General features: G+C 36.2%; 1 protein-coding gene across 6 annotated transcripts in view; it reads right to left on the reverse strand.

The window, feature by feature from the left end:
* The window catches only part of EPHA10 (EPH receptor A10), a 1,001,793-nt gene that overhangs the window by 612,835 nt on the left and 362,365 nt on the right, over positions 1-26,593 (reverse strand). For all 6 annotated transcript variants that reach the window (XM_053707154.1, XM_053707156.1, XM_053707152.1 and 3 more), the window contains exon 3: positions 12,245-12,580. In XM_053707154.1, coding sequence (XP_053563129.1) covers positions 12,245-12,580 — 336 coding nt within the window. The remainder of the gene's footprint in view (positions 1-12,244; positions 12,581-26,593) is intronic.

Below are 26,593 nucleotides of genomic sequence, written 5' to 3' on the forward strand. Positions count from 1 at the left end.
GTGTTTTAATACTTTCTACAATAAAGATGAAGTTTTATCTATATTGACCGTTGTCTGCAAAAATTCTTCTTTTTGCTGAGCACTTTACTGGGCTGCAGCAACGGTCTAAGGACTCTAAGCTCCAAAGTTCACGGAGGTCTTTTTTCAAGTAATACAGTTTTCTTCTCCAATTGGTTTACGGAAACCACATGATGTCAGAGGATCGGAACACACCCCCTCCTGCATAGTGGGACGCTCTGCCGAAGACGCCACAGCTGTTTGGATAAAGTCAGCTCTAGAGTTTTGATGCCTAAGGGACGCTGAATATACACACCAGACAAGAGGCCAATCGGTGCACCCGTGGGGTGGTGAGTCGAGGCGGTAGTGCCTCCTGGGAACACGGTTTTCCCCCTGATTGTTTACCTTATACCTGTGTGTAGTATATATATAAATATACATAAACCTGCTATGCTCTAGAGCTGTGAAACACTGCGTTACTGGGCTGTTACCTGCTGTCTTCTATTAAATGCACAGGGCGTGTGTAGGGGGAACCTCTATTGGATCAGTACTTTTGTCACATATTGGTTAATGAATACTGTACCCTTCGGATCAGAACTTTGTTTCAATATTTAAAGGCTTAAACAATTTACTTTGAAACATTTTGGATGTTGCAGTTATTTCTACTTTACTGTTTCTATATATATATATAGATATAGTTATAGATATAAATAGGAATGTTTATTTCAAAATACTTAGAACATATTCCCCTATGTGAAGAACATTGGAATGCGAAATATTTACAGTAAATACATAAACACTTTATTAAAAATTAATATTGCATAAATATGATTTTACATGTTTTCTTCTACTTGACTGCAAATGGCTCTAATGCACTTATTTATATGCCTATATAAGTATACATATGTATTTATATGCTTTCACTGTATATTTACTGTACATATTTCCCATTCCAATGTTCTTCACTTACAGGATAATTTTATTTTTATTCTTAAATACAAATTTCTATATATATGTATATAGCTATACCTACATATCTATTCCTATAGATAAATAGGTGTATATATATATATACATATATATATATATATATATATATATATATATGTGTGTGTGTGTGTGTGTGTGTGTGTGTGTGTGTGTGTGTGTGTGTGTGTGTGTATTTTACATGAACAGTATTTTATATATATAAATAAAATTATATAAATAAATAAATAAAAAAACACTTTAATTTCTATGTGAAGAACATAGGAATGTAAAATATTCATTTGGATAGCGCACATGACAACAGTATTCTTAAGGCTCATTATTGAAATATTACATATACAATCTAAAAAAAATAATACAATTATTAAAAATGATTAAACATACGTATGTTTAATAACTTGTAATCATTAATCATTTTTATATTTTATTTAAATATTTTATATGTAATATTTAATTAACACACCTTTAGAATACTCATTTTCATGTGCGCTAACCCCACCACATTAAGATCTATATCGGGTAGCACAATACACAAAACACATATTTGAAATTCCTACTTTCTTCACATAGAAATGTTTTACTTTTTACTATTAAACATATATTTCTATATATATGTGATACTGTTCATATAAAATACATAGCTATACCTATATATCTATAAGAATAGATATGCAGGTATAGGTATATACATAGAAATATGTATTTAAGAATAAAAATTACTTTTTCCTTTAAGTGAAGAACATTGGAATGTAAAAAATGTACAGTGAATATACAGTAAAACACAAATAAACAAATACATATGTACACACATATAAACATATATATATACGCATACATATACATATTTAGACATGTTTATGTATCTCTATGCTAAAGCCCTTTGCTGTCCTTTTTTTATCTAACACCTGAGACCTCATATGTTTGAGCCCTTATAACTTTTTATTGATTTTTTTTTAATAATTTTTACTAGATATTGTTATTATGAGTGTAACTTTACTTTGTAATGCATTTTGATCTGTTTTGTGACACTTTTTTTTCTTTTGAGAAACAAAAAAGTGACGACACATTAAATTCAATTGCGTTCAATCGATCGCGTTTACTTTCAACTTGTAATACGAGCGATACACCTGATTATGCAAACACCAACGATAAACCCCTTTTCACTTGCACGTAACTGTCTATATTTAGAGCCAGATTACGAATAACAGATTAGTAATAAAGCATCAATTTTGAGTAAAAAGAAAGATACAAAAAAAATTCAAATTTATTTTATAAAACCAAATAGCATGGGATAATCAGAAACATGACATGAACCCCATTTTTTTTTTGCTTTCATGATTCAGATAGAGAATACAATTTTAAAAAGGTTTCCAGTTTACTTCTTTGTTTTTGCTTTGTTCTCTTGTTATTCTTTGTTAAATAGATATCTAGATAGGTAGGGTGCACGTCTGGAATATTGCATGACAGGAAATAGCACTGCCATCTAGTGCTCTTCTAATGTATAACATTGCTGCAAAACTGCTGCCATATGGTTCTGCAGACAAGTGCACACTACTGAACTTATCTTCCTGATTTTCAAAAAAGGATAACAACAGAACAAAGAAAAATTGATAATAGAAGTAAATTGGAAAGTTGGTTAAAATCAAATGCTCTATCTGAATTATAAAAGCAATAAAATGGGTTTTAGGTCCCTTTAATATAGCTGCTCTGTAGATTCTGATACACTGTTGTTTTTTTATGTGAATGCTTATATTGCACTTGTTACTAAATATGAACTGCACTCATCATGTAACTTATATTTTTAGTTGTATTGCTAATTTGTTATGTGCTTGTACACAAGGTCTGTTTTAAATAGTGATGGAAAAGTGCCAAACTCTTTATCTGACTTCAAGGTCTGCCTGTAATGGAGATTATACAGAGATTCCCCTGCACCCCACAGTGTACTAAGCTTTCCATTCATTATTACTATGCATAAAGAAAAAATAAAAAATGGATGGCATAAAAGTGACAACTTCATTAGAAAATCTATATAAAAAAACTATATCATAAAAAAATCACAGCAAATAGGCTGAGCAGGATTTTACTCGTTTTAAAGAACTGTTATTAGATTAGATTAGATTAGATCAGATTAGATTTGTTTTATTGTCATTGTACAAAGTAGGAAAACAGAGACAACAAAATTATATTTGAAAATCTAACCAATCCTATACACAGATAGCACTATAATGGTAAAAACTAATAAATAGCAAAAAATTCAAGTGACTTGTGCAGAAAATTTCTATACCACAAAAGTAAGTACAATGTAAGTGTAATAAAGTGCAAGTGCAAAAGAAAATCAGTTCCATACAAAAAAGTATATATATGTGTTAAAAAAAATATAATAAAAAATGAGTCATCTTGCACACATATGTGTACATTTGCATTATATATGTGATGTGAATCATGAGTGTTTTATATGAATCATATGTGTATTTATATAATATATGTGTTATGTGAATATAAAGTGAGGTGAAAAAGAACCATTAACAGGATAATCAATAAATTAGATTAAAACCATTAATTTAGCACTTTCTTCAATATAATAAAAAGATCTAATCATCAGAAGGATAAAAAATTTAAAAATTAAAAAAGGCTATGAGCATAAGAGAGATTTTTAAAAGTTATTATTTAGCAGCGTAATGGCTCTTGGGAAAAAACTATTCCGTAATCTAGCAGTTTTTCCTTTTAAGCTTCTATAACGTCTCCCAGATGGTAAAAGGGCAAATAGTCTGTTGCTAACATGGAAGGGATCATGAATAATTCGATAGGCCTTTAAAAGACTACGTCTGCTTTGAAGATCTTCAATGGTAGGTAACTGAGCACCTATGATATACTGGGCGGTTTTAACAACCCGTTGCAGAGCTTTGCGATCAGAATTAGTACAGTTTCCATACCATACTGTAATACAGTTGGTGAGAATACTCTCAATAGTACAGCGATAAAAATTAATTAAAATCTGAGTAGATAAATTAACTTTTTTCAGTGTTCTTAAAAAATAGAGACGTTGTTGTGCTTTTTTCACTAAAGTTGAGGTGTTCAAAGACCAAGTCAAATCCTCAGAGATGTGTGTGCCCAGAAACTTGAAACTTGGTACACGTTCAACCTCAGTTAGATTTATATGAATGGGCAATTGTAGACATCAATTTGATTTCCTAAAATCAATAATAATTTCTTTAGTTTTTTTAGTGTTTAGGTCCAGGTTGTTCTCAGCACACCAAATAGCCAGTTGCCTTATTTCTTCTCTATAAGCTGATTCATCGTTGTTACTGATCTGGCCTATCACAGTGGTGTCATCAGCAAACTTGATAATACTATCGGATACATACTTAGGCAAACAGTCATGGGTAAAAAGAGAATATAGCAGTGGACTCAATACACACCCTTGTGGAACACCAGTATTAAGGGTCAGAGTAGATGAGGTGTGATTACCAATTTTTACCAATTGCGGTCTGTTTGTCAAGAAGTCCAGAATCCAGTTGCATAATAAAGTATTTATGCCAAGATCATGGAGTTTGGCAACCAGCTTAATAGGAACAACTGTGTTAAATGCTGAACTAAAATCAATAAACAACATTCTAACATAGATCCTTTGTGTATAGAATCCAACTGGATTAACTATGTTCCAATTTTTCCTTCCTTTCTTTCCTGTTGCTGTTTATTAATGACGCTAAAAGTTCAAAGTAGGATAATTATTTTATATTAAAGTGTAGAAAAGAATGTTATATATAGTTAGAGTTTTGGTACATTAACCGTTAAACTGAGCTTTACCCTGACCAATCAGGCACCATTAGGTGATTTTTAAATTTAGGGAATAAAAGAACATTGTTGGTCAAAGATTACAGCTCAGACAGTTGTAATCTAGTTTACCTGTGATGTTCCAAGTCCTTTAAACAATTTTAAAGGGGTCAATATACCTTGCAATTCCAAGGCATGTTTGTTGTCTTGATATAGAATAACATATTAGCCAAGTTTTGTTATAACAAATTAGAATCTTGTTTGCTGCAATTGGTTTTTAATCCCTAAACTTAATCCACCATTTGGAGAAGCCAATCTGAATTTGAGTCTGAAACTAACAAGGCTAGCCACTATCACTATGCTAGTATAAAGCATATTGTGTTGATATCACCTAAGCCAGTTAGAGAAATATATGTAGCAGGATTGGTCTTAATATGGCAGAAAAGTACTTTTTTAGTTCTAAGACTCAGAACAGCCACATTTTTCAGAGTTAAATTACATGGAAAAGTATAATGCAAATTTGTTTTACTATGCATCATTAAATATGTAATATTAAAATACCAAGGTGTTTACTGTCCCTTTAGTATGTGTTAAATAAACAAAAAGGGTCTTTTTCCTTTTTGATTATTGCCAAATGCTGTCTGTCTGTCTGTCTGTCTGTCCGTAACTGAGATACTCACATAAATTGATTTGTGAATTAAAACAATGTGACCTTTAAACTATTTTAATATTCTGTAACAATTTATCACTGTGGGTATGTTGTCTGGAATCTTGCCCCCTATGATACCTCATGGGAATAGTTCTCTGATGACATCTGTCCCAAGAATTGAATTACATTAAATGAAATGACAATAATAATAGTAATAAAGATGGATAATACAGATGGCGACAGTTGTTCAAGATGACAACAAAGGCATTAATTTACTACTTTTAATTGGCTTATCTAAACTGATAGTGGCTATAAACATTAATTACAGAATCAATCGAGGAAAAGCATTCAATCAAAGCTCTTCTCTAGAGGACCACTCTGCAGTCATTTATCTTTACCCAAGATAAATGTATGGGTTGTTTTTTTTCAGAAGGGACAAGGGTCATATGGAACCAGGTGTTCTAGATCTTACAGAAACATATTCTTATTGATTGGTACGTCACTGCCAAAACGAGGACATTCAAACTCTTGCAACAAAATACTGTGACATTTAGGATCTCAATGTCATTTTAACAGTTTTTAAATCAAAGGGTTAAAATTATGCTAAGCATTGTAGGCTAAAGAAGCAAAGAGTATATTTTTTTCCAATATTGTGTTTTTATTTCTTCTGTTGTTAAAGTAGTTAAAGAGACATTAATGTCAGCTTTTATATCTATGTATAGCAAGTACTAGCAATAAAGCATGAAACTGCAAATATTTACATCCAAAACTGCAATTATTTAACCAATTACCACAATTTATAGACATTTGCAAATCAGTACAAACCCCTTCTTTAAATGTAGCCAGCTAGGACTAACTGTAAATGATTTTATGCACTGCTCTAAAAATCACTAGGCAAGATTACAAGTTGCTCATTCTGACCTTTCCGCGCACAATAAGGTCTTTTCGCAATCAATTTCCATTGTGCAGCCATTACAAGTTTTGAAAGATCACAATTGCACGTGCGCATTCGCCTTTTACGCAACAATCCTTTCCGCAATCGAAGAGCTGTAGTTAATAGTTTTGCCCAACATAAAAGTTTCACAAAACACTTCAAAAATACATTACAAAGTACAGTTACACGCATATTAACACTGCCTAATAAAATTATTTAAAAAAAATTTGCACACAAAAGTTATAAGGGCTCAAAAATACGAGCTTGTGGGTGATTTTATATTGACATACAGATACATAGAGAAACATGGATTTATATGTACAGAGATATGTTTAACAATGGAGATAATGAAAATATTTTACATTACAATCTTATGCACATTAAAGGGACACTGAACCCAATTTTTTTATTTCATGATTCAGATAGAGCATGCAATTTTAAGCAACTTTCTATTTTACTCCAATTATCATTTTTTTTCTTCATTCTCTTGCTATCTTTTTTTTAAAAAGAAGGCATCTAAGCTAAGGAGCCAGCCAATTTTTGGTTAAGACACTGGACAGCACCTGTTTATTGGTGGGTGAATTTATCCACCAATCAGCAAGGACAACCCAGGTTGTTTACCAAAAATGAGCCGCCTTCTAAACTTACATTCTTCCTTTTCAAATAAAGATACCAGGAGAATGAAGAAAATGTGCTAATAGGAGTAAATTAGAAAGGTGCTTAAAATTGCATGCTCTATCTGAATCACAAAAGAAAAAAATTTGGGTTCAGTGTCCCTTTAAACAATATTTCAGTGGGATTTTCAAAGAGATATTTGCATATAGATCTCAAGATATCTAGACATATATATTTTTATATATATATATATATATATATAACACTATAAATAGATATATCAGTCCAAAAATCATCAAATATATAGAGAAATATTTATTTATAAATACATAGATCATATTCCGTTACGAAAACATTTTCATAATATTAAATAATCTCATTTTCATTTACACTTTTCGTGGAGAATACTTCATGGGCTTTGAACAACATAGGATTTTAGTGTTGTTGTTTTTTTCTATTTGTCTTCTCCAATGACTTCTATGGGGAATACGTGAACGTGCACGCAATTTGGCTGTTTGTATTACGCGGCTTAACGCGCAAGCAAAATAAGTTACTTTGCAACTTGTAATAGCTGCACAACCCTAAGTGCAAAAAAGCCAAAACACCCACGCTTGTAATTCACATCCCTGGACTACCCAACTCCACTAACAGCACTCCCAAGATGGCCAATAAAACACACAACTTTGCCTTTGCCTGTTATAAGTCTATGGAACACCTGCTACTTCACACATAGGCCACCCTGACTCACTCTAAGCCTCTCGGTGTCGGATGGCATCCAGTAAATGCTGGGACTTATGTCATAACTCTATGTGCAATTCTAAATATAGGCTATTTCAAGTAGACTTTTATATTGTAATAATAGTAGATTCAGCTAACTTTTTGTTTCACATATATTTTGATTGGCATTGAGAGCTAAAGGATATGATTTAATGCTAGTCCCAAAAACACTTAAAAATGTATGAAAGTTCAGTTAGGTCTGGAGGTCTTCATAGACTGGAACTGAGGGTTCTGACTGTTTCCTCATACATGGCACAAGAATGCCAACGTTATATTAAACCTTGGTAAAGTTTTGTGCTAATATGTGGCTTTTGAAACCTTAAATAATTTACTAGTTCTCTATATAAGATTAAGTTTCTTGGATTCATTCTGAAATTTGTTTATGGTGTCCCTGTATACAAATTTGTGAGTGAATTAATGTCCCAGGAACACAATTATATCCTTAAAGGGACAGTAAACACTTTGTAATTACAAGACATTTCTGTTGTGTTGCTATAGAATAACATCAGCCAAGTCTTAATGTTTATAAAACAAAATAACATCCTTTTTACTGCAATTAGTTATCAATAGCCAAACTCTATCTACCATTTGCCTTATTTGGAGGATCCAATCTGGGCTTTAGTCTTCAGACAACAAAGCTATCCACTGTTATAAAGTTAGTATAAAGTGTTTTGTTTTGTAGTTATTGATTAATGTCAACTAGGGGCAAATATGTAGCAGGGTTATAGCCTTCAAAAGTCAGCATGTGCATTAGAAGGTCTGAGAGTTAGAAATTGCTCAATTTTTAGAGCTAAATTACATGGAAGGGGGGCAAAATAAATTATCAAATTATATTGCAAAGTTGTTTCATTATGCACAACTAAATATATATATATATATATATATATAAATATATATATATATATATATATATATAAATATAGGTGTCCCCGCACCGCACTAACAAGAAGTCATTATGCAAATAAAGGTCATGGGGTCTATTTATCAAGGCTCGCCAGAAACACAAGTTATAAAGCTCCATAACCTGTCCGCCTGCTCTGAGGCGGCGGACAGACATCGCCGGAAATCAACCCAATCCAATACAATCGGGTTGATAGACACCCCCTGCTGGCGGCCGATTGGCCGCAAATCTGCAGGGTACAGTGTTGCACCAGCAGTTCACAAGAATGTCAGCATTTATCGATGTGCGGCGGACATGGTTCGCTATAGCGGATCATGTCTGTCCGCACAATGATAAATGGACCCCCATATCTAGTCATATATATGCTAAAGTTAAAAAATAACTATTTAATATACAAAAGTGAAAAAAGTGTATTTTTACTTTTGTATATTAAATAGTTATTATTATTTAATTGAGCTTACAAATTAGTGTTTTTCTATAATTTTGTATATATATATATATATATATATATATATACAAAAAAAATCTCAAGGTGTTTACTGTCTCTTTAAATATCTACACCCCCTAAAGCTCTTGAGAACAATTGTCAGTCAAATCTGATTTAGTAGTAAAGCAGGAAAATTCCCTTAGAAGTCTCTACACATTTTTCAAATTAACTGACCTCACTAACCTCTAAAATGTTACCAATTCCTCTGTTTTTCTAGGCCGTCAGTTCACTAAACAATGGAGAGATGAATGAACTTTAGTGAATCAGTCATTTGGAGAGACTGGAGAGATTATTTTCTTTGTCAGCCAGAGGAAAAGATAAGCATCCTTGAGCTATATATTGTCCATAATACTGGAGACGGCCACAATAAGATATACAGATACCATTATATTGGTGAATAGGTTCCTTACAGTTACAAAAGAATGATAGCGGTTTCTCTTGTAAAATTATGAACAGTCAGACTACATTTCCTTCTACAATGGACTAAACAGTTAATGCTATAGCAAATGTCCAACATCCAAATAAATTAACTTGAAACCAAACATCAACACTCCCCAACTCCTAGAAACAAATCATTGTTGTCTGAAACTGCACGGTACAAATCATGTTCAAAAGACATTTTGGGACCACCTTTTGGACACTTTAATTTGTATAAATGTATAAGTAACCTATTATCATATCTTTATAGCATTAAAGTGTGCCAATTGCATACAAGCTTCATGAATATCATATATGTTTTAATGACATAGCATACTTAACATACTATAATAATTAAATATGTTCTTAGTTGGGTTAAAGGGATATGAAACACAAACATTTTCTTTTGTGATTCAGACAGAGCAAACCATTTTTAAAAAGTTTCCAATTTACTTCTAATGATCAAATTTGCTTTGTTCCCATGATATTCTTTGTTGAAGACATACCTAGGTAGGCATCTGGAGCACTACATAGCAGAAAATAGTGCTCTTGCAAATGGGTAAAATTCTTGCAACTGTTGCCATATAGTGCTCCAGAAATATTAAGGCTCCAAAGCCTTCGTCCAAGCTTTTCAACAAAATATACCAAAAGAAGTTGTTTAAAATTGCATGCTCTATATGAATTATGAAAGAAAAATATTGGGTTTCATATCCCTTTAAACCAGGGCTGGGGAACCTTGGCACTCCTGATGTTTCAGAACTACATTACACTCTGAAGTCCAGTTGAGCATCATGGGAAATGTAGTTCTGAAACATCTGGAGGGCCAAGGATCCCTGTCCCTGCTTTAAACAGAGAGTAAAAAAGTGTGCAATTCATACTGATATATCTCATGTTGATATACCAATAACTTACAACCTGTATTATTTATACATATACACACAATTACACAAACATTCTGCAACAGAGCTTTTGAATAATGCAACTTTATTATCAAGAAGATCTGTATACAACAACTTATTCAGACCATTGTTTTTAGGAGATAAACAATTAAATACCAAAAAAGTCTATAGGCATCCAACATGTCCTGGTTTGCCCTGGGCTTAACATATCTATTTTCTTTCTTTTTGCTGCAATGTATTTCAAATTGAACAAACACTGCTATAATTTGATTGTCTAGACGGCTTTTCTTTATTTAGACAAAACAAGGATGGATAAGGTTTACATAGATTATCCTTGCTGTCAGTATCTGAGCCTGTACCAAGTAACTTAAAAAGCTAATATATGACTGCATACAGTTGCTAATATATGCCTCTGCATACAGTTTTGTTCTGCTACGCTAAAGTGCTCACCCATGTGACACCACAGTTTTGCACCAAATTAGAATTTAGGAAGACTAATTACTATTCTAATTCCAAAGGAAATATGATTCACTGCATTTTGCTACAAATAAGTATTTGGAACCATACATTATCAAACAAATGCCAAGGGACATATGATTCAATCATTAGTTAGTCTTAAAAAGAATGAGTCATACAATGTGCTAACAACTTCTAATGCTTTTTAAATCTAATGTGACCTATTTTGTAGAATACTAATATCTGAAAAGAGCCAACGTTTTAAAACAACCACAAAGCAGTATATTTTTAAACAAATGTGTTTTTATATAAAATGATGTGTCGTTTGAACTAAGCAAACTTTAAGACAACGAACACAAAGACACTACACGAGGGCTATTTTCTAGACCATTTCATTGCAATGTTAAAGGGATGCAAAGTCAAAATTAAACGTAAATGGATCGGATAGAGCAATTTACTTCTATTAGAAATTTAGCTTAGTTCTCTTAGTATCATTTGTTAAAGAGTAATTCTAGGTGTGCTAAGAAGCATGCACATGCCTTTAGCTATCTGGGAGCAGTGTTTGCAACAATATTTATAGCAATGTTATACATAGTTGCAAACACTGCTGCCATAGACTAGGGATGAGTATTCAGATCTTTTATGAGAATCTAAATGTGGAAGTAAGCAGCAGCCCGTGCCCTTCAGATATTTTCGCAGCCAGATTGATTATTGTAAAAGATCCCCACTCTAAGATCTAGATTTGCAGAGATCTTAGTGTGGAGAACTTTTACAGGAATCAATCCAGCAGATACGAAAATATCCAAAGAGCACAAGAGGCTGTTTACTTCCGTATTCGGATACTTACGATAGATCCAAATGCGCCTCCCTACCATAGATTGCTATAGAAACGTGCACACTTCTAAGCTCCTATCAGCCTATCTAGCTTTAATCTTAAACAATATAACCTAGAGATGAAAGCAAATTTAACAATAGAAGTAAAAGGGAAATTTGTTTAATTGCTCTATCTGAATCATTACAATTTTATTTTGGCTTTACTGTCCCTTTAACAAATATGTGAATAGTGTTGCCTTCCTAATACTGAATACTGGCTATAAGCCTCTCCAGTCTCACCATTCTTTTAACGAATAGGCAATATCAAATAACATAAAAAATACTGAACAGAGGACTGGAAATGAATGAAAGACACAAGTCAATCAATCTATTGAATCTACATAACTGATTAATTAACCCTGTTGAGAATAGTAATTATAAATGACATTGAAGCATAGTAAAACGTTTATCTTTGTTTTTCTGTTAATAACAACTTCAATAAAAAAAATTGAAATGATGTGCACTGCAAACACCTTACCTGCATTGCTGGTCGAGATGTTAATTTCTGCAAATTGCTTAGAATATAAACTGAAATCGGAAACGCCATTTACAGATTCCACACGAATTGTATAATTGACATGGGTTAATATATTCACTAAGGTAACTGTCCGATCCACTAATCCATATTGCTGTGGTACAAACCCAACGCTGCTGCCACAGGCCTCACATTGCTGAAAGGCCACCGAGCATCTGTCGCAGAATATATTATAGGCCAGATCTCCTCTCCCTCCTGAGTCCAGTGGAGCGCTCCATTCTAAAACTACTGTTGTCTGTTTCATGCTGTAAAGGAGGTCTCTTGGAGCAGATGGGGGCCCTGAAAAAAAAATGTAAAAATGATTAACTATTTATTTTTACATGTATTATTAAAGGGTCGTTAAACAGAAAATGTATCTTTCAAGATTCAGATATAGGGGCCTATTTATCAAGCGTCAACTATGTTGCATTCGCCGACGTCAATACGCTCTTGAGATATTGCTGCCTCGGATCTGAATACGAACTCCTTATTTATCAAAGAAGCCGTCAAAAACACGCACGTCAAGTACGGTGTGAAGAGCATCAGACTGGTGTTAACTAACAGTCATCGATGTCATGGTTATTCGTGTTTTTCCCAACTTTATTTATACCATTTCATTACTGTCCATAAACAAGCACATTTCTCTAAAACTAATCTTTTATTTTTAATCTGTTAATCTCTAAGAAATAGATTGATGTATACCTCAACAAACAATATCTCATAGAAAGTTATTTTTATATTTATTTGTTATATGATACTTTCACATAAATTAATGTGTATTTGTATTTCTAGAAGTCATATTTTCTATTTATTTTTTAAATTATTATTAATTCTAGAATTTGTACATACTGTATATCCTTGCACATACTTGTGTATATATATATATATAAATATATATGTGTGTGTGTGTTATGTCAGAAATCTTTTGCAAACATATTTACATGTCCCTAAGTTCCTTTTTTTGTTCGAAACAATGTTGTCTGTCATACCTCTGTGTTTATTTATACCACTATATGTATATATTGTAAATGTATTATTATTATGATCAGGAATAATTGCAAATATAACATGTAATCAGAGTATCATATGTATTTATTTGCAATCAATGGATATTTTAAAGGGATAGGAAAGTAAAAATTTAAGTTGCATGATTCAGATAGAGCATGTAATTTTAAACACTTTAAAATTCACTTCTATTTTCAAACGTGCTTTGTTCTCTTGGTATCCCTTGTTGGAAAATAATACGCACATATCCTACATTAGTGGGAGCTAGCTGCCAATTGGTGCCTGCACACATTTGTCTCTTGTGATTGGCTCAATAGCTGTGTTCAGCTAGCTGCCAATAGTGCAATGCTGTTCCTTCAGCAAAGGATATCAAGGGAATTAAGCAAATTTGATAATAGAAGTAAATTTGAAAGTTGTTTAAAATTGTATGTTCTATCCAAATCCTGAAAGAATATTTTGTGGTTTCCTGTCCCTTTAAAAGTTGTGCCAGTTTTCTCTCTGCACCTGTCTAACCCCTCCTGATTGCAATCTATTTTTAAAAACCACCCCAACACAGGTGTTATAAAATGGGCTGGCATATAAGATGACATTACTTACTGAAAAAGAAATTCAAGAGAATGAATAAATACACTGAAAATAGCATGCCAGTAAAGAGGTGATTTTAATTTCGGCTGTATCTGAATCATGACAGTTTAAAGTTAGGTAATTGTTACGGTATCAACAGGATACCAAGGGTTAATACCAGATGGAAGATGCCCTGAATGTGAGATCAAAAAACTCACAACCCAGCTAATTCCCCCCTCAAACATGAGACCAGGCTCCACATTGAAGGTAAAAACAAAATGTACTTTATTAAGGGCTATGTGCCCAGTATTTATGCAGGTCTGACCCCAGATGGGGGGTTGAAAGAATATTGTACATTAGATAGAGGGAAAACGCCCTTTGACAGGCCACAATAGAATTACATTACTTAAGCAGATAAACAAGTTAAACACAAGACACACTTGAGCCTTTCTTATCACTGGGCGTCTGCTCTCTGGATGTGATTAAACTGTGAATGTTTATCACTAAACTTAATTACAGTACACAATAGCTGAGGCCAGTGAACCTGTCTTTAGAAAATAGCTTCTTAAAGCTGAACAAAGTTAACTCTTTCAGTACTGACAGAAGGGTCTGTCCCATAGCTCCCCCCTTGTGGAACACTCCGGCAGACCCGGCTTGACCCTTTGGCGGGTCAACCTGGGGATGACCGGACTAGGAGGTGGTAGGCATGTCAGTTTGCCGGGACAATCCATCTGTATTCCCGTTATGAGAGAGAATTCCTGCCCATATAAATAAGGGTTCAACTTCTTCAGTGCCCAGACCAGGGCTAAACAGTCCTTCAAAATCTCATCGGCTTCTTTACAAGTTTTTTGTACCTGCTCTTTATAGGTATCCACAATCCCTTCATACTGACATAGGGTGCCCTTGAGTTGCTGCACCTCACTATGAGCCAGCGTCAGCTTCTCCTCCAGCGTCGCTAAGTTTGTCTTTAATGTTTCATGTTCCACTCTCAAGCTGGTATTTCTGCAGTCTGTCGGTGCAGCTTGTCTAGCAGAGATTCCCGTTCTAAACGTGCTTTTTCCTCTGTGCTCCTCTTCTCCTTCATCAGCGCATTGTAACGGGACTTCCACGTATCAATAGCGGATAGAGATTTACTGAGCTCAGCATCCTGGGGCTCAGCAGCAGGTGGGTCAGTCTCTGTGACACAGATCTGGGCACGGGTAGTCACAGGGTTAACATCAGCGGGACCCATAGGAGCGTAGGCAGAAACAAGGGGGGCCAAGTTATTTCCAAGGAGAACATCAGCTGGTAAATCCTTCATGACCCCCACATTCACAGGTCTAGCGCCCACTCCCCAATCCAAATGTACCCTGGCAACAGGTAGGCGGAACACAGCGCCCCCTGCTACCCTCACAGCCACAGTGTCTCCAGTGTGCTGTTTCTCAGACACCAAATTCTTTTGAAGCAAGGTCATGGTAGCACCAGTATCCCGTAGACCACGGACCTCCATCCCATTCACTTTAACCAGTTGCCGGCTATTCCGGTGGGCAGCTTGCACAAGGTCTGCCTCATGTAGGATGCCCCAGCATTCTTGCTCCTCTATGTAGCGGGCCGCAGGCTGAGGATTATGTGGGATTCCGCCGGCGGGTCTTCTCCAGGACTGTGCTTGGTTCGCTGCGTTTAGGGGACACTCTGGTCTTTTGTGCCCTAGTTGCTTACATCCAAAGCACCGAATAGGTTGTGAGTAGCCCCGCGAATTGAACCGGGCTCTCTGAGGGTAGTTTGTGGCCGGAGGCCGTGTGGTATAGCGGTGCGCCGGGGTTTGGTAACTGGCAGCTGTTGGGGTGACTGGGGGTCTGTACTCCACTCTAGCAGGGGGCTTAGTGGTAGCAGTGTCCAGTTTGCGGGCATCCGTATACTCACCTGCCAGGAGAGCAGCTTCATGCAGGGTGGAGGGTTTACGGTCCCGAACCCACTCTCTAACTCCTGCTGATAACTTGTCAAAGCAATGTTCCAACAGGAATAGCTGCAGCACCTCTTCCCCAGACACGGCTTGGCACCCCGCCATCCAGTGAGATGCTGTGCGGTGCACCTTACATGCCCACTCAACGTAGGAATCACCAGCTAATTTAACAGTGTCTCTGAACCGCCTCCGGTATGCCTCCAGTGTAACCGCATTCCTGGAGAGCAGAGCCTCTTTTACAGTATTATAATCCCCGACTTCCTCATCTGGAATGGCCCGAAAAGCCTCACTGGCCCGGCCGGATAATTTTCCGGATAATATCGTGACCCAGTCCTCTGCGGGTACCTTGTGTAGTTCACATTGCCTCTCAAAATCCGCAAGGTACCCATCAATCTCTCCTTCTGTTTCCAGGAAGTTTTTAAAAGCTGCAAAATTTACTTTTCCCTTTTCCACTGGGGTTGCTGTGACTTGGGCTGCTGCAGCGCCGCTTTGGCGAAGTAGGTTGGCCTCCACAGCTGCTATGACCCGGTCGATAATTTCCACAGATGGGTTGGGGCCATAATGTGCCAGTCTTATTTTAACCGCCCGATCAAAGCTTGCTTCTTCGGGGGTTCTGTCTGATATGCTGGGCCCATTGGTTCCTTCGGTCCCTGGTACTCCTTCCATCTTAGTCAGTATTGTAATAATCCCCCTCTTCCTGAGGTTACTGGCTTGTGTAGTTGCTCTTCTGGGCGATAAGGTTCCTCCCGTCGCTTGCCACCAATTGTTACGGTACCAACAGGATACCAAGGGTTAATACCAGATGGAATATGCCCTGAATGTGAGATCAACAACTCACAACCCAGCTAATTCCCCCCTCAAACATGAGACCAGGCTCCACATTGAAGGTAAAAACAGAATGTACTTTATTGAGGGCTATGTGCCCAGTATTTATGCAGGTCTGACCCCAGATGGGGGGTTGAAAGAATATTGTACATTAGATAGAGGGAAAACGCCCTTTGACAGGCCACAATAGAATTACATTACTTAAGCAGATAAACAAGTTAAACACAAGACACACTTGAGCCTTTCTTATCACTGGGCGTCTGCTCTCTGGATGTGATTAAACAATGGGAATGTTTATCACTAAACTTAATTACAGAACACAATAGCTGAGGCCAGCGAACCTGTCTTTAGAAAATAGCTTCTTAAAGCTGAACAAAGTTAACTCTTTCAGTACTGACAGAAGGGTCTGTCACAGGTGGGCTATCTCTTCAGGGCCGTCTTTAATATTGACTGGACCATGGGCAAAAATGTTCTTGCCCCCCCCCCCATTTAATTTCGCTCTCCACCCCAACATCCCAAAAAACAACTAAATCAATTTTTTTTATTATTATTAGCCCAGCAGTGGATCATTCACTGCTGGGCTAATCATTTTTAAAAAATGAAATAAATTGCAATATGTGAAACTGGACCTAAGCATTACTAATAAGTAAATAAATATATAAATTCCTCCACTGTGGATTAATTTAATATTCTTTTGAATGTGAATCTGGTGTGAGGTTAGCTGGTTAGAGAGATTAAGGGCAGCCAATAGGAGCAAAGCAAGGTAAAGACTGAGGAGGAAGCATAGAGGTGCAGATAAATATAAGTTTAGTGACTGGAACAGCAGAACTACTATGGGAAGCTGTAAAATCTGAGACAGAGAGAAAACAAAAACTATAAAAAATAAACCTTACATTAATGTGTGAACTATCAGCATGACACTATACATCAGCAACAGCAGTACATGTCACTTCTTTGCTAGGAACAAGTTCCTTCTCACCCTGCACTAGACAATGCTGCATGGGGAGGGGGGGGGGTGTACTCACTTATTCTTCCCACTGACACCTTTCTACAAAGCACTGTTCCCCTAACAAACTTCAGTTAGTTGATCTTAGGGCCACAGCAGAAAGAGCAGGGCTAAAGGGACCAGCAGACTGGATGCTGTCTGCCCAAGGCTGCATGGATACAGTGTGAGATGAGTCACACAGCCTCAACACTGAAGAGAGCAGTGTATGCAGCTGCACAGATGCTCAAATCCTCACGTCCTTGCCGCTCCAGCTTTCTGCTGCATGCACCTACAGTCAGCCCTACCCAGAAACAATCCCTACCACCAGAGCAGTTACCTGGTAACAGTGGTAACCCCAGCAGGACCTTTTCTGATGCAGTGGGAATGGCTTGATGCCGAGTTAGGGCTTTGCATTCAGTGCTGCACAGTGCACATCTAAAACAGCACATGGCAATAGCTTGGCATGTCACATGACACCGGCACGGTCTGGCACAGTTTAAAAAAATATATATATAAACAGAGTACTTTTGACTGTGACAGTATTAGGACTGAATGTGCGTGTTCCCCATGTCACATGGTATGAACCATAAAAAAAAAAAAAAATTTTTTTTAGGTTTCTTGGGCCCCTCAACAGAAACTGGGCCCTGGGCAGCTGCCCATTTTGCCCTGTGTTAAAGACGGCCCTGTATCCCATTGAGCTATCAGCTTAAGATTTTTAAAATCCTTTTAAAATCCTTGTCTTAAATATTACACTGTGTGTCCTAATGTCAGCATCAATGTTTATCTTCAATACTAAATTCACATATGCATACTTTCAAAGTATAATACACAATGTAACAAATGGCACTTACAAGTTCGGATGAGTGATCAATGACACAAGTATCAAGCAATTTGATTCATTAGTGATAGTTTATAATGTGTATTTGTATCAGATTGGCTGATGTCATAAATCATGTGATTATGCATATTCCAATCAAAAGTGGTGGAAAAATTCACTAGTGTGTGGGTTGTTTAGGAGTTTGCGTCATAATTGGTGCGAAAAGTGTTGAGTCAAATATGGCGCGTAGTGGAGAGTGTGACTTGTATTACATGGCTTAAACATGGTGCACATAGATTTTTCCAAAAAATAAAAAGGAAGTTAGCTATATTATGTTGTGTATTTATTTAATTTGTATCTCTATATCTATTAGTGCAACAAGTTTGGGGCAAAACTTTGCACCAAATTTGTAGAAATAATATTATCCCCTTGCTCTGTAATGAGAGACAAAGTTGTAACATAATCTATAAGTATTAATGTATTTTTCATTTTTATCCCTATATCTACTAGTGCACCAAATGTGGAGCAATAATATTATTTGATTTAGAAAGGATATACAATTTTAAAAAAGTTTCTAATTTACTTTTATTATGTAATATACTTCATTCTCTTGCAGTATCGATCATAAGCTTTATGTGTTTTCAGACTCCCATTGACTTCTATGGCATCCGCAACTGCAAGGGTGGAGGATTGAAAACTAGGTACGTTGAGTCGGAAAAGACGCAAGAGTAAATGTAGAATTTTTGATAACTTAGTGAGAGCTTTGAATAGTGTGAATTAGGAGGGAGAATGAACACAATTCCACTCGAATACCACTGTTTTCAACTCGCATCGATTTGCGTCGGATTGAGATCGTGGGATTGTATGTTACGTCATAAATTTGAACATTTACCGATCTTGACGCTTTGATAACTACGGCGCAGAATTCTAGCGTATTTTCAGTTGGCGCTTTGATAAATATGCCCCAGATTTTACAAATAAACCATTTACTTCTATTATCAAATTTAATCTCATGTTAATCTATGTTGAAGAGGTTACTTAAGTAGGTAACGTGCATGTCTGAAGCACTATATGACAGCAAACATCATTGCCATCGAGTGCTCTTGTAAATGTACAACACTGTTATAAAACTGCTGCTTTATATTGCTCCATTGCACGCTCCTAAATCTACCTAACAGCTTTTCAACAAACCATATCAAGAGAACAAAGTACATTTCATGATATAAGAAAACTTAAAAAAAAAAAATATTTTTTTATTTTACATTCTATCTAAATTATAAAAGAACCATTTGGGTTTTATACTCATACATCTGTAGTGTGAAATATATATCTAGGGAAACGAGATCTCCCCACTGGAAAATTGACCTCTTGGGGAGACAAAAGCAGATGGGAACTTTAAGTAGTGTCTTCTTACTTAAATTTATATTGCTTTACTATAAACCAGCATTTATTGCTGAGGTACAAATGCAAAAACAAATAACTAAAATCTAAGTACCACACACGACAGCAACTCAGCAAATCATTGCCAGCTTTGAACAACATAGAACATATGATATATGCCATTTGTAAAATAGCACTAAATAATACAAGTGCATAATACATATTATTCTTTATTAGAGACAGACAGTAAGTGCTTTGGTTATTTCAAATACAGTTTTCAGCTTTCTAAAATGTTATCTGGCAAAAGTGTTTTTTAATCAAAATTCAATAAGATAAATTAATGTTTAAGATACCAAAAGAGTATTTATGCATTTAAGGGCAATGTGATCTAATAGATATTTGCAAACATAAAACCCCATATAGTGAGGGAAAAAGGAATTTTTAAGTAAATCAGATGTATTTACACATTCCCCTTCCCTCATTATATATGTGACATTACACATATATGGCACAAAAAGCATTAAACATCTCTTGTGATTGTGTGAGAACCCGGTCTTTGTGCCGCTACGCTCCTTAGAGGTCAAAAAGCAAATTCTTTAACATAATTTTTAAAATTCTGCCAGTTCAAAGTATGATTTTTAAAAATGTAAGCTATCATTTGTTGAGTTATCTGTTTTATAAACTCAATGTAAATACAACAGAGGCCTTTGCTATTAATTTCCAAGACTCACTCCAGCATTGCCTTAAAACAACAATATCTATTTTAGTGGTCATCCACTGCTATTAGGCACTTGGGTGTGGTTCTATCTCATGACCCCTATGCCACAGTTGAGACTAATTATATGCCCCTTTAAAGCAGTTTGTTTGGCACTTTACAGAAGTCTTGGACATGTGTCATGGTCAAAATATTCCCAGAAAGTGGAAATATGCAATGTCTATTCAATACAGAAATGCACTTGAAGACCAGAGCTCACTGCCCAGCTCTCAGCAAAGTGCAACAAAACAATATGTCCACAGCACTCCAGAAATGAAAAATGTATTCAATGTAACATATCCAAAGTAGACAGCAATGTTTCGGGTAGTATACCCTTAGTCATGCAATATTATGCATGTGGACATATTGTTTTGTTGTCATGGTTAAAATTTCAAAACTTCTGAAATTGGTCTACCTTTTTTCATGTCCTCCTCTTAAAGGGACATTAAACACTTTGAGATGGTAATATAAAATGATAAATTGTATATCATAAAACAACTCTGCAATATACTTCCATTATTTATTTTGTCCTCTTTGCCTGTAATTCCATTCTGAAATTGTGAGCTTTTCAGTTCCTGTTAGAAATGGAAGTGCAGAACACTGTTGTATTCCACACAGCCATTGGCTGCATACTCTAGTGACCTATTTATAACTGTCCCTAATTGGCTACAGCAGAGAAGGTAACACAAGTTACAACATGGCAACTCCCAATGTTTATAGACACTAAAATTAATTAATTAAAAAAATTAATTGTACTGTATTTACAGTTGGTTGAACAGAACTATATTTAGTGCACACAATAGGGCCAAATTATCATTTATATTTGGTACCTATTAGTATATAGTGTAATACACCTTTCTGTTATGTTTATACCAACTAGAATAATATGTAGAATACCATGAGAGCCCTGTTTGTAATAGTTTCTTGATAATTTGAGTATCCAATAGCTATATTATCTTCCTCTACTGTATACAGGTACTGAAGCAGCTTAGTGGCATATTGTTCAGTATTGCAGTATGTGATTTTACATTACAGTATTTATGGATAGTTTATTTTCAAATACTATTGAACAATACGCTACCAAGCTGCCTCAGTATCTTCATATGGTAACAAAGATCGTTTAATTTCAAATGCTATTGAGCTTGTATAGTAACCTGATTTAATAACAGCAAGGTTACAAATATCTAAACTGTAGAGCAATATACCATTCAGTGATACTATTAGTGATACTAGCGTAATCACTGTTACATATATTCCATGTAATGGATGGCACAGTGACAATCCCTATATGCCACTATAGGAAGATAATATAGCTATTGGATACTCAAATTATCAAGAAACTATTACAAACAGGGCTCTCATGGTATTCTACATATTATTCTAGTTGGTATAAACATAACAGAAATGTGTATTACACTATATACTAATAGGTACCAAATATAAATTATAATGTGGCCCTATTGTGTGCACCAAATATAGTTCTGTTCAACCAACTGTAAATACAGTACAATTAATACCTTGGGTGAATTCATAAAGATTTATCTGACAACTGTAAATAATATTTAGCTTCGCCTGTTATTCATTCAGATGAATTTACTTATCACAACTACTAGTTCTCTAGGGTTTTTAAGTACGCCCAATTTTTAATGAATACTTATTAAAGTGTTATGTTTTAATGTTTCAAATTTTTTTTCCCCCTATACATACACCACACCATACGTATATAATTAAATTTTTGGGGGTGTGAGTGCTATTACTGTGTACACTTTTGGCTCTATTTAACAAGCTCTGTATTGAGCTTGATGGCCCCTGTTTCTGGCGAGTCTTCAGAGTCGCCAGAAACAGCAGTTATGAAGCAGCGGTCACAAAGACCGCTGCTCCATAACCTCAGAGCAGACGGACACACATCGCCACAATACAACCCAATCGAGTACGATCGGGTTGATTGACACCCCCTGCTGGTGGCCCATTGGCCGCGAGTCTGCAGGGGGCGGCGTTGCAATAGCAGCTCTTGTGAGCTGCTGGTGCAATGCTGAATACGGCGAGCGTATTGCTCACCGTATTCAGCGAGGTCTGGCGGACCTGATCCGCAGTGTTGGATCAGGTCCGCTAGACCTTGATAAATATGCCCCATTCTCTGCAACTTTCTTTGGTTGTATATGCTATATGTAAATTGGTACACAGCACCCAAGGGCAATAACGACTGTTAATAAGGCCAAGCCAATACTATTATTAGCCCAACCCTTAATACCAATAGTAGTGCCATCACACCTTTTTCTCTTTATATTTCAAGCTTTAGTCATCTTATGAATTGAGTTCAGGTACACCTACATTTGCAGCACACATCCCCCAACTGATAAAACTTTATTACAATGCTGCAATGCTTTCGTACATGTCTGCATGGAGACCAAGCCTAGAACCCACTAGATTGTGTAAGCAGGAACATGCCTCTTTACCAGCTTTTCTACTTTTAGAGGATCTGTTGTGAATCCTGGCCGCCAGTAGAGTCCTTTGCTTTATTCCAAATTATATTGAAAAAGTGTGTTTAGGGAATTGGCACCAACTCAGGAATGTAAACAATATTGCCACCCACCCTTCCCCGATACCGGTGTTTGCCAGCAAACCTCATACATGGTGGTAAAGTTGCAATGTGGTTGTTCTGCTGCTGCTTATGTCTGGTGGTATTGCCTGATCTTTAAAATGTTATGGAATCATATTTTTATGATCTGTCATTTCTTTGCTCCTTGCTTGAGGGATACTCTCACAGTTGGCTTGTTGCATCATGACCTGCGAGGCTGCTCTGGTTGTCAGATGTTTGTGTATTAACTTACTCCTGGGAACAATGCTAGTTTTGGCCCAGAATTGGGGAACTCATAAGGTACAGAAGTCGTCCCAAGTGTTAAGACATCATACTGTATCTCAGGCGGGTGGAAGAATGTATGTTCTTAAGCAATAATAAAGCAGGTCTACACGCAGAAATCTGAGATTTATGGGAAGCCAAAACAATTGCCAAGTAACTTATGCCAATTTTATCCCATTCTTGTATCTTCTTCTTTAGATGTTTTCAGTATTTCCTACTTCTTAGGGGTACTAAAGGGACATACAAGTACAATAGTAAAAAGTTCTAATGCACTAGATAGTTTAAATATGGCCATTGTGTGTTCTTTTTTCTATGTATTTAACCAACTTAAGGGGATAAGACATACACCTAGATTACGAGTTTTACGTTCGTGTTTTAACACTGAAAAAATGGCAATTTCAGCGTTAAAACAGCAACGCAGCCATTAAAAGTCTTGTTGGTATAGCTGTACCGCAAGCCTTTTAGCCTGTAACGCAACGTCAGTCCCGCACTCGTAAAAATTATGTTTTTTCATGGGACTTCCATAGTGCAGCCATTACGAGTTTTGTGGTGAGGCTAAAAAGCTTGCGTTGCAGCCTATACTGACAAGATCCGTACCGCCATCTGAGAGCAGTAGTTATGAGTTTTACGCAGCAAAACTGTTACATAAAACTCATAACTAAAGTTTACAAAGTACACTAACACCCATAAACTATATATTAACCCCTAAACCGAGGCACTCCCGCATCGCAAATACTATATTTAAGTTATTAACCCCTAATCTGCCACTCCCGACATCACCGCCACTAATAAAATGTATTAACGCCTATTCCGTCTCTTCCCGACATTGTCGCCACTAAACTATAGTTATTAACCCCTAATTGCCGCTCTCCCATATCACAAACACTATTTAAATATGATTAACCCCTAATCTGCCACCCGCCCACATCGCCCCCACTATACTAAAGTTATTAACCCCTATTCCGCCAATCCCCGACACCCCCACCACTATAATAAACCTATTAGCCCCTAAACCCCTAACCCCCCACAACAAAATATACTAAATTAAACTATTAACCTCTAAACCGAAAGCCCCCCACATAGCAATAACTTAATTTAAACTAGTAACCCCTAAACCTAACGCCCCCCTAACTTTATATTAAAATTACAATTTCCCTATCTTAAATTAATTTAAAACTTGCCTGTCAAATTAAAAAAACTAAGTTTAAACTAACAATTGAACTAATATAACTATTAAACTAAAATTAAACTAACTTCCAATTAAAGAAAACTAAAATACACATTAAAAAAATCCTAACACTACTATTAAACTTACAAAGTATCTAATTACAAAAAATACTACATTACAAAAAATAACAAACAATAAATTATGAAAAAAATAACAAACAAAATTATAAAAAATAAAAAATAATTACACCTAATCTAATAGCCCTATGAAAATAAAAAAGCCCACCCAAAATAAAAACAAATAAACCCTAGCCTACAATTAACTACCAATGGCCCTTAAAAGGGCCTTTGTGGGGCATTGCCCCAAAGAAATCAGCTCTTTTATCTGTAAAAAAAAAAAGCACAAAGACCCCCCAACAGTAAAACCCACCACCCAACCAACCCCCCAAAATAAAAAAACCTAACTCTAACAAAAACCTAAGCTACCCATTGCCCTGAAAAGGGCAATTGCATAGGCATTGCCCTTAAAAAGGCATTTAGCTCTTTTGCATTGCCCTGAAAAGGGCATTTAGTTTAGCTCTTTTAAGAAAAGCCCAAACCCTAAACTATAAAAAAACCCACCCAATTTTTTTTTTAAAAGCCTAACACTAACTCCCAAAGATCCACTTACAGTTTCTGAATTCCGGACATCCAGGTGGCGAGAAGTCTTCATCCAGACGGCGAGGTCTTCATCCATCCAGGCAGCGTCTTCTATCTTCATCCAGGCGACATCTTCTATCTTCATCCAGGCGGCTTCTATCTTCATTCGGTAGTGCGGAGCGGGTCCATCCTGAAGACATCCGGTGTGGAGCATCTTCTTAATACGGTCGCCGCTGTATACTAAATCTTTAATGCAAGGGAGCCTTTTCAAAATGGCGTCCCTTGCATTCCTATTGGCTGATTTGATTTTGGAAATTCAAATCAGTCAATAGGATGAGAGCTACTGAAATCATATTGGCTGTTCAAATCAGCCAATGGGATAAGAGCTACTGAAATTCTATTTGCTGATTTGAACAGCCAATAGAATTTCAGTAGCTCTCATCCTATTGGCTGTTTTGATCAGCCAATAATATTTCAGTAACTCTCATCCTTTTGGCTGATTTGAATTTCCAAAATCAAATCAGCCAATAGGAATGCAAGGGACACCATTTTGAAAAGGCTCCCTTGCATTGAAGATTCAGTATACGGCGGCGACCGTATGAAGAGGATGCTCCGCGCCGGATGTCTTCAGGATGGACCCGCTCCACGCCGCCGGGATGAAGATAGAAGATGCCGTCTGGATGAAGATAGAAGACGCCTCCTGGATGGATGAAGACCTCGCCGTCTGGATGAAGATGGAGCTGACTACAAGCGGGACTTCAGCAACTGTGAGTACCTAAAGAGGGGTTAGTGTTAGGTTTTTTTAAGGTTTTTTGGGTGTGTTTTTTAGATTAGGGGTTGGGCATTTCTTAAAAGAGTTAAATGCCCTTTTAAGGGCAATGCCCATACAAATGCCCTTTTCAGGGCAATGGGTAGATTAGGTTTTTTTAGATAGTGTTTTTATTTTGTGGGTTTGGGGGTGTGGGGGTTTGTAATGTTAGTGGGTCTTTGTATTTTTTTTTAGAAAAAGAGCTGATTTCTTTAGGGCAATGCCCTAACAAAAGGCCCTTTTAAGGGCTATTGGTAGTTTATTATAGATTAGGTTTCTTTTATTTTGGGGTGGGCTTGTTTTAAATGGGTATTAAACTGGGAATAATTGTTATTATTTTGGATAATTAGTTTGTTATTTTGTGTAATGGTTTTTTTTCCGTTTTGGGGTATTTTTTTTTTTTTTTTAGAATAGCCATTTATTTTTAATGGGCAGCAAAAGAGCTGAATGCCCTTTTAAGGGCAATGCCCATACAAATGCCTTTTTCAGGGCAATGGGTAGATTAGGTTTTACTTTATTTTTATTTTGTGAGTTTGGGTGGTGGGGGTTTGTATACTGTTAGGGGGT

This window comes from Bombina bombina, chromosome 3 (assembly GCF_027579735.1).
Source record: "Bombina bombina isolate aBomBom1 chromosome 3, aBomBom1.pri, whole genome shotgun sequence".
Taxonomy (NCBI): Eukaryota; Metazoa; Chordata; class Amphibia; order Anura; family Bombinatoridae; genus Bombina; species Bombina bombina.